Source organism: Elaeis guineensis, chromosome 16 (genome assembly GCF_000442705.2).
Source record: "Elaeis guineensis isolate ETL-2024a chromosome 16, EG11, whole genome shotgun sequence".
Taxonomy (NCBI): domain Eukaryota; kingdom Viridiplantae; phylum Streptophyta; class Magnoliopsida; order Arecales; family Arecaceae; genus Elaeis; species Elaeis guineensis.
The window spans coordinates 37956391-37966964 of NC_026008.2; the positions used below are offsets into that span (position 1 = coordinate 37956391).

A 10574-nucleotide genomic window follows, 5' to 3' on the forward strand; every position below is an offset into this window, starting at 1 on the left:
TCTGTTTTGCTTTTATATAGTTAACATAATCTCAAAATCAGTAAAATTTAATGATCTTAAGATCTCATCTTTTACTAACCTTTTGAGCCTTTTTTCGAAAATATGCCTCAATCTTCGGTGCCATAACATAGATGAGTTTTCATTAATTCTATTTCTTTTATAACAAGAAGAGTTTGCAAAGAAAGATTACTCAAATAAGTGATGTAAAGATGATGTATAAAGGCCATCACACAACAAACTAGAACCAACAATTCTAAAGTCTTTTATTAGATCAAATTTAGAGTTTCCAAAACATAAAAACTAACTTTATCCAATGTTGGAATAGAAACTAAATTTTTGAAAAAAAATATATAAAAAATCTTACTCAAATCTAAGATGAATCCAGAATCCAAGACTATCCTATAGCATCCAACTATCTTGACAAATGAATATGCTTGATTTTCGATAACAATAGATCGCTCACTTTCAATCAAAAGTTTTCTTGATAGAAAGCCTTACAAGTTATTGGCAATGCACATAGATACATCAGAGTCAATCCATCAAATAGAATTAGGAATATTTACTAAATTAGATTCAAAACACACAAGAGAGTAAGGATACCTTTCGTTTATAGGTATTTATCATACTTTATGTAGTTTTTCTATAGGTGTCCCTTTTTTTTATAGAAGAAGTATTTAACAATTTCATTAATGGCTTTATCTAATGCCATAGCTAATGCTTTTTTCTTTTTTGCTTTGGATACATATCTCTCTTTACCTATTTTCCCACTAATCTAATGTGAAGCCAAGTTCATGCTCTCTGTCTTCACCCCTCTCAATCTTTTCTCCTTTTGCATATATTTATTCAATAATTTATTAACTATCCAATTCTTATTGTGTATATTATGAGAGATCTTAAAGAGATTATACTCTGATGGAAGAGAAGTGAGAATTAAGTAGACTATGAACTCATCTGATATAAAAATCTTAATATCATTTAATTACACTGTAATATCTCTTATCTTCATGATGTGCTTACGTATACCAAATTTATCTGTATATTTGGTGGAGACTAATCTCGTCATCAGAATATGCTAGCTTTTGCTTTATCAAAGTTTACAAATTAATTACTGCTCCATAATACTTCAGAAATCACGTGCTTTATCACATGAAGGGACAGATCCTCTAATGTGTCTGGCCACATTGAATTTCATTAGGAGTAATTAAATTAAGACGATGGAATGCTTCCATTTTTTTAAAAAAGTTCTTCTATTCTGAAGTACTTTCATTCATAAGTGATGAAGATTTATCTACTCGAAATATCATATCAAAGTTAGCACATCCTAATGTAAGCATTGTTCTCTCTTCCCACACTAAAAAATTTGATCCATTAAGAATTTTTTTTCTATGCTATTATAAATAATTATGAAAATTAATACTGCAAAAAAGTACATGTTCATGTCATCATCAACTAATGAAACCAAACAAACTTTGTCCAAAGTAAATGAATTTCTTAATATTTAACTTTGACGGGCAACCAGATGCATCATCATGTTTCTTCTTTGGGTAAGTGCTATGCTAGTGGCTATATCCGTTTAGTGATATATCATATCACTAGTGAACCTAACAAGGTATGTATATTGGGTATAAGCAAATATTATACTTTTGGATATGAATATGTCACTCGATCCAACATACAATCCTATCATTTCAGTCATATAAATATCGAATATGAAGATACTCCTGTTAAAGCGAATCAATACTTCAACAGCTTAGACACAATTATGATATTATTAAAATATTATTGGATCAATTATATTTATCTAGAAGTATACTTTAATTATAGAAATTTTCTTGTTTTAAGAGTTCATGGTCACTTTAGTGATCACCCTGAAATAATCCAATCAAAAATTTTAATTCTTTATAAATAGTATCAATAAACTTTACACAAAAATTAAATATGACATAAATGCATCTTTAAGAAATATAATAATAAGCCTGCTATACTTTATTTGTATATGAGTAAATTAAATAGTACATAAAAAATATATTATATGCATATTTATAAACTTTGATGCAATAAAACCATATGACAGGGATCTTATCCTAATTATTAGAAAACTTTTATGTAATAAAATTTATTATAGAGACTAAACAATAATCCAAGGGTCATTATGTAATAAACTCTATTATAGAGATTAAAATATAATTTTACAAGAATTTTTATATAATATGTACTTGGGCTTAAATGCAAAAATCCTCTTTTTAACTATCAAGTCCAATTGGGTTTGGATTTCGAGTTGGAACCAAAAATTCGAATCTAATAATCTTTTCTTCCTCTTCTTCTTCTCTTTTCCCAATCACAACCCAAGACCCCATGGCCGGCGATCTATCCTTTTGAAATCACTATTGGTGAGACATCGGCCAACTAGAACCACCAGTGATCGGCCTAAGACCATCATCTCGATCACCATTGTGTTTGTAATTGGATGATTCGATGGGTGATCGGTGGAGCAAAAGTCAAAAATAGATGCCCCTCCCCTCCTCAATCTTCACTGGCGACCATCAGAGACCTTCAATGAATGGTCTATTGGCTTCCTCTCCATATACCATTGGCTAAAGCACTTGCAATTGAGAAGGGAACTATTGGTTAACAAGATCCAATGGTTCCTAAAGGGTGGCTCACGAGAATAGTGGAAAACCAGCAATTGCTGGCCCATAAAACCCGTCGTTGGCTCGATCTTCCTTAAAAGATGGTGCCACTGATGAGGGCATATATAGAGGCCGCTCTACCTCCATGGCTTTTGGAAGAGGATGCCATCAATTGGTTTTGATCCTCATGTCCTCCATATTTTTTTTGTTTGATTTCGATGAGATGGTTGGGCAAAAGGATGCCACCAGCTAGCTTGGGTGGTTGCTAGATGCAGGTTAGAGGTCCATCCCCTGCCATCCTTAACGTAGAGGGAAGGACGACCATGAGAGATCTGCCATCCTCCCTTCTTCCCTTTTATATTTATTTATTTATTTATTTAAATAATAATTTAAACCTTAAAAATAAATCACAAGCCCTTTAAAATAAATAAGTAAAGAAAAATCATAAATCCTTTATGAAATCTGAGAGCAAATCTAAATCGTGACGACTTTGATCACAAGCAACCGACAAGAATAGCCAATCAGAGCTACATCCATCAAATCTTTACATGGACATAAAAGACTTCAATCTTCAAGTTAAATAACCTGTATGGCTCTGATACCACACTATTAGAACTTCATGGGTTAATAAAACTTACATGAAGATGAAGCTATTGATGTTATCTAGGATCTCTCAAATCAGCCTGTTAAATCAGCCTACAACTATCTGCAATCACAAAAGAACCAAGCTGAATGTGCTTCTCGCTGTCATCGAGCAGCACTTTAGTTTTTCAATCCCAACTTTGAATATATCCAATGGGGAGGACCTCACAAGCTCTCACATGAGTTAGGGACCAAATCCGTGTAGGGTGTCCTTTTATAACATAACTCATCTATCAGATATAGTATATAAACCAATCGCAAAGACTGAAAGATGGATATTATTCATGATGGTTGTATAGAGTTTAACTTTATCAAACTATCAAATATATCCCTATCACTTTATCAGAGATTTATCTTTTGTCAGAGTCTACATCAATCTAAAATATGTTAAACAAATCTCGATGCATATTAGTGTGTGTCACATTAGGATGGGTTAATCAGATAAATTCCAACACAACTTACTATTAGTTTATTCAACAGGTTTAGCAGGAAGAAACTAGTGTGAGAAGCCTATTGATTATTTCTTGTATGTCCACATAGCTAGGTCTTGTTTATCGGTTAAGGGTCTTCTCATTGAGTTTGGATCTTTAGTGATATATATTTTTACACCATAGAGGGTTGCACAGTTCTGGATAGCTACCACATCAGCTATCTTGAAGATGAATAGCACTCATTCATCTCTATGATGCATGGTACATCGCATTGAAGGCGCATATTCATATTCCAAGATGGAGTGCTACCTATTTCCAAGATGGCCAATATGGCACTTATCCAATGTTGTAAAGCCCTCTACAATTCAAAACATGAAGCACAAAGAATTTGAACTAACTTACATTTGTACTAGGATCTATTAATATCTTTGGATCATTCACATGCCAATGTTAGGCATGAGAAAATCATTTGCGCCACGATTCATTTTTATCTAACTTGCATGGGATACATTTTTTATTTAAAAAATATACGATCTTTAAAATATTATTTTTATTAATGATATAATTATTTAGAAAATAATATATTATATTAATTCAAAATATTTATTTTATTAATGAATATATTTTTTAATTTTAAATAAATATCATTTTATTAATACATTAATATATTATTTTATTAATATATATTTTATTTAATTAATATATAGGTAATATATTATATTACAGAAATATCCTTCGTCGTCTCTTAAATTATAAAAAAAAAATCACCACATAAATCTCCACGTAGAATTAAAGTAGGGATTATTGAAATGCCTTTAATTTTTTACTATACTATAAAAATACCTTTAAAAACACTTCCACATTAAATGCTCTTACCTTTTTCACTAAACTACAAAAAGGGGCACACTAAGTTTTTATTTCTGCCTACTTCCAATATGTTTGATCCTTCTGGAGCTACAATTGGAATAAGGAAAGAATATATAATCAATATAAGCAATATCCATTAGTGTCATCACAAACCACATTCCTATATCAAAACAACCGCCTTATCTCTTGTGCTTGAAGCAATAGGTAAACTTTCATTCCTTCTAGTCTCATATGTGTATTATATCTTTTGTGCAAAAGAATGATTGATCTTCTTTCGTGGCATTGACCATAGAATTGCACCATGCATAGAACTCAAAGCACTCAAAATTCCTTCATGCATCCATCTATATAGATCTCGAAGTGACCATTGTGCGGCCGATACAATCCCCGTCCTTCACAGCATGGCTCTGGTAGTGTGCTCTAACTGATGAGAACCACACAAAGAGGTTGATACCATATAAGTGCAAGTCATTAAAAGGAGCACAAATCTTCTGCAGTGCGTGCACAGCACCACAAAGTGCTGTGCAGCCATAGATGGCTGTCATCAAGAGATGAATGGCTAGCAACGACGCAGTTTATGAGTGTGTGCCATGTGCATGTTGTTTGATGGTTGTCGATCTTTCGATGGCAGTCATCTAGAGTTGCATATATAGCACTCTAACAGGCTGCACTACAGAGGATCTTGGTTGTATTAAAAGCTTGTGAACCATCCTCTACAAATCCCACCAACCATCTCTCCAAATATGCTTAAAGCAAGCCGATCTTCTTTAGTCTCGATCGCACTCAACTCCCTTTATTTTTTTTTTGGATGAAAATTGCACTCAACTCTTTAGTCATGCCCGTACGATTCCATTCTAAAGCTTTGTTTTCTTTTTCTTTGTTCGGGTTAACTGCAGTAGGAATGCTATCTTGCAAGTCAACGAAAGACAATGAAGCTACCGTTGCTATTTGATAACTCAACGCACATAACTAGCAAAATGCTGGTGTGGTTGGGAAATCTCTCAATAAGAATCCAAGGTAAGTTCCCATGAAGAACGCTCCATCAGAAAGTTATATATCTTTACTTTATGATTGGATTGTACTGACATACAAGTTGGGTTCAAAACTTACAATTTATACATTTTCTCCTTCATTAAGCAAGGAAGGCTGTCAACTTTTATCCAAGTTCATTCGAGGTACAAAAGAATGCGATGGGTTATAGACTAATTCTTGCAACTTCAAAAATGACTAAGACCAGAGCCATTAACCAATCTACATATGCAATCATGCGGTGAAAAAGACATGTAGATGGACTCCTGGATGATAAGGATCGAATCTACAGATCATGAGGTCATATCATTAATATCTGAGGCAAAAAGGCAAAGTCAAATGAAGGACACTTTGTTTTCAAAACCAGATTCTAAAACTTATGGAAAAAAAGTAGGAGATGTTGATGTCCAAGCCTCCAGACAAAGATGATGAGAAATCGCATCAAGGAGTAGAAGAAAGAAGCAGTCTTTATTGCATAGGAACTTTGATATATGTAACATTTGTCTAGAATCCGAAGGTAATACAGAAATTTATTTATTTAGACAACTGGCATGAGATCAAAACCGTTAAGAATCTTCTCAAAGTTTCTTCAATTCAAATAATTGTTCCTTAGTTTACAAATAATCTAGACAAATAATTAGAGAAATCTTCTTGAAAGAGGCTCAAGCATGAAATCTGAAGACCAATCACTACCTTATTGTAAGGCATTCTAAAATCATAGAAAACAAAATTAAACCTCTGAAACTCCCCTAGACTTGAAAAGAATCTTACAAAAAAAAAAAGAGGCAAAAGAAAAGATTTGAGTGTACATGTACATGTACACGATCCTGTAATATCCTCAAGAGTAGATTAGAATGGTATTTTTCCGCTGGACAACATTGCAGCATATGAACATGGCCGTGCTACCCTTTTCCTAGTTGGGGTTCATTATGTACTCAACGTAGAGAAGAAACAGTGGTGTTGTTAGATCACAAGTTATCTGATGCAATTTAGAACTAATCTGATCCAAAAGCCTAACAAAGGGAGCTACCAATTAATGAATCGTAACAGGACAAAGCATATTGTTGTGTATAAGTTCATATATAGTCTTATTAATTTCTCTTAATAGTTTAATGTAAAAACAAAAAAAGAGACCATGTTAATTATACATGTTAAATAAGTTCATATATAGTCTTATTAATTTCTCTTAATAGTTTAATGTAAAAACAAAAAATGAGAGCATGTTAAATATACATAGAATTTATTACTCTATGTGAGCATGACACTTTAGTTGGAATAAGAATTATATTAAATGGTTGTCAGAAGAAACCTGATTTAAAATAATCAAGCAAAGTGGACTACAGAATTAAATCTTCCTTTGTATGAAGCAAATTTTAAGATGTCTGTTCCTGTGTTCATATTTCTCTGGTTCTCATGTTAGAAATAAAACATTTGCCCATACTAAAGATGGAAGAAGAGAGTGAACAAGCACAAACATTAGCATAGGCATAATTCACTTCTTATGTCAACTTATATCCACAAGAGAGGATAATCTCTAGAATTCTCATATGGTTCAAGCATAAGGTTAAATGTCCTGAGTGATCCACATTCTAATCTTCTGGTTGCTTCCCAGGAAAGACAAATAGAAATAAAGAAAAAATATTCTAAAAAAGAAATTAAAGAAAAAAAACTTTGGCCAGTCCATGTTAAAGAATTTCTGTAGGGTTTTGGGTGCAGTGTTTAATTTGGTGCATATATAAGTTTACTTACCTTGTATATCTTGATTTCAATATTGTGAAGAGATATGTGGCTAGCTCACTAGAAATGGCACTCATTTTCCCTCCTTCGTCTATCCTCTTTTAGGAATTCATCAAAAGTTGTACAGATCAACATGGTGGAATCAATAAGAGTCATGAAGAGTTGTTAATTATGCATAATCTCAAGTATACAATCAGTGAAATGCAAATTGTCCTAAGAATTAAAGATGGTCTGTTGGAAACTTGGGGTTAGAGGAGTAAGAGAAATCAAGAAGTTAGTGATGCATCCAAGAGATAACATGATCATGTGACAAAAGCAATGTAACAGGAGGACTCTCTAGCAAACCATGAATTGGTAGATCCTACTGCTTTTTCCCAAGATCAATCAAGATGATAATAAGACCAAGCGCCCAAAAAGCCTGTAACCTTTTACCTCTAGCGCATATAGCCAGATTTTATGACTTTACAAGCCTCAAACACTAACAAATACACTGCCAAACAAGATTTTACAAGACTATTGAAGGACATAAAACAAGAACACTTCCCACATGACCTTGCACTCTTAATTAGCTGCAGCCAGATGATGGAACGGAGCCACCACGAACTCTAAGGAGCAGCATATATCATTAAGGGAAGAAGATATCAAACAGGTTTGGGTGCAATTAATATATTATATTTGATTCTCCATCCTGACAATATTAAGTGCTTGAGTAATAACAAAATTAACGAAATCACTTGCAAAAATAAATAATGCACCCCAAAAACCATCCAATATTGTGAAAGTGCTGTCTAAGATTAATATCCTTAAGAAAAAAAAAAATCAAGGAGACATCGTGAGGAAACCTGGGCTTTGGACTGACCGATATGAGTTAAAACGACAAAACATTATCATTGATACAAGAGCCAAGATTTGCTTCTTTTGGTATCATTGCCATTCAACTCAACTCTAAGGAATCCAAGTGTTTCATGTTCCCAAGCTCTTAGATTTCGGAAAAGCAAATACAGATCGAGGTAAAAGATGACTTCCAAGGTCTTGGCTTGGCGAGGCCAAAAGCAAGAAGGCTTTATAACGAAGATGAACACACGTGCATTCAGTTTAAAATTCGCTTCCCATGTCCTCCTCCTCTCCCATACACCCCCTTCTCACTAATCTTTGAAACATCCTTAATATATAATAAACGCCAATCTTCCGTATATCTTAATCTATGTCATATATATTGTCTTCTTCATCACAAAGTTAGAAGCCACACTAATTTTATTAAAAAAATATAAATATAGAATGTGATAATAGGAAATAATATAACAAGTCTTTTAGCATGTTGCTTTTATCTTGGTAAGAATTTGGATACATAAACATGTAATAATATTCAAAACAACCCTCAGGAATTAAAAAACCAGCATTTTCATGTATCTTATGCTCAAGTTGTTATAGTATTCCTTTTCTCATACCGAAGCCTAAAATATCATTCAAAAAACCCACACTAACTTCAATAGGATATCAAAACATAGAAGGTCAGATAGTGTACTCCAAGTAGAGATCGAGTTAAATCCAAGTGCCAGGGCATCTAGTACTCTCAAACCCATTGTTTTATGAAAAAAGACTTTGGTTTGCATAATGGATAACAAATATTTAACAAGAACATCAACACGGAGATGGCAGACAACCAGAGAAAAATGATCAAAACATCAGAAAGAGAGAGAGAGAGTGAGAGAGAGGGAGTTGTCCATGGAGATCCTTATAAATTCATGTCTAACCTTTGCTGCGGCCATGAATTTGCTCCACCATCTTCTCATGATGATCTCATTCCATGGATCGATGGTTAATTACGACCAAGTATCACAACCTGCGATCAGTAGGGTGGCCGGCCTGCAGCACTCCCGGACCACCCGCCGTGTCCCTCCACCGGCAACTGCGGCATGTTGAGAGGCAGATTAAAGAACGGCAAGCTCGAAGGGTCCGGGAACGGATTCCCAGCATTACCACCGCCACCGTTAGTCCCGCCGCCACTTCCCGGCCCCTGCGACACAGGTGGCTGCATCTGGAGCGGTGGCGCCTCCTCATCTTCGAGAGGAAGCCGCTCGTACGCGACGTTGGTGAACGACGCGGCGATCACGATGACCGGGCCGGCAGCGATGAGCGCGCCCACCACGCTCCCTCCGACGACCTGCCCCTGCCCGCCAGCTAGGAAGATGGTGAGGCTGGTGGCCCCCGGCGGTGCTGGCGGCGGGAGGAAGGAGCCCGAGAGGGAGAGGATCTCGAAGCGGCCGTGGAGGGTGACGACGGAGCCCGCGGATGCCGGCTGGCGGAGGCTGACGTTGGTGACGGTGCCGCTGCCGCTGAGGATGCAGACGCCGCGCTGCCGGCGGCGGGCGTACGTCGCGACGCAGTCGAAGACGTCGCAGCCGCTGCCAACCTCGAGGATGTGGGCCTGAAGGGTGTTGGCGCTCTCACGGGTGATGATGACGGGGGGCTTTGGCCTGTTCTTCGACCCCGGGGGACGGCCGCGGGGCCGCCGGGCGACGACATCGCCCGGCCCGGCGGCCGAGGACCCGCCAGTGGGAGCCACCAACTCGAGCCCTGCGGAGGCGGCACCCGCGGAGGACTCATCCCCGCCGCCTGCGGAATCGTCAGCGTCGGGGCGCTGGAGGTGGAGGTCGGGGCGGTGGTGGAGTTGGTGGACGAACCGGGAGGCTGTGCCGAGATCTAGGCCCGCCATGCCGGCATCCAAAGAAATAGAGTATTTACTGGTAAGAGAGAAAAAAAAAAAAAAAAAAGGTTGAGTTGGATTTTTTTGAAATAAAAAAGAAGACAAAAAGGGTGGGAAATTAATATAAAAAAGGGATTTTTTAATATATTTGCGAGGAATAAAGAACCTAAAAAATAGAGGGGTGGGGAGTGGGAGATGGGGTGGAAGAAGAAATATAGAAAACAAGTTGGAAGATGAGTGCAGAGAAAGGGGGGCTTATGCCAGCTTCAGCCTTTGGAGAAATGGAGAGGCGAGAGTGGGTGATGCATCGGAGCTGATAAAACACATAAAATATTAGAGATAGAGAGAGAGAGATGATAGGTGATATAACGTGATGGTGATGTCTATGCCTACGAGGGTTAAGAAAATGATTATTATATTAAAACTAGAGTTAGATAAGGGTTAAGGTTAGGAACTTAGGGTTAAGAAGGAACTAGTGGGAGGGAGGTTGCTGCAGTGGGTGGGACCCACTTCTTGCTCATTCTCTGGTTA

At 36.6% G+C, this 10574-nt stretch overlaps 1 protein-coding gene across 1 annotated transcript; it reads right to left on the minus strand.

The window, feature by feature from the left end:
• Nucleotides 1-5683: 5683 nt before the first annotated feature.
• LOC114914864 (AT-hook motif nuclear-localized protein 23) lies at nucleotides 5684-10360 on the minus strand. The gene is made up of 2 exons (XM_073250386.1): nucleotides 10210-10360; nucleotides 5684-10080 (listed from the first exon to the last, which is right to left on the minus strand). Exon 2 carries the CDS (start codon nucleotides 10050-10052, stop codon nucleotides 9186-9188), a length of 867 nt encoding a protein of 288 aa, XP_073106487.1. The 5' UTR covers nucleotides 10053-10080; nucleotides 10210-10360; the 3' UTR covers nucleotides 5684-9185.
• Nucleotides 10361-10574: the final 214 nt, after the last annotated feature.

Excerpts from the sequence above, each read along its gene's own strand:
- LOC114914864 (XM_073250386.1), bottom strand. The coding sequence starts at position 10,052 with ATGGCGGGCCTAGATCTCGGCACAGCCTCCCGGTTCGTCCACCAACTC.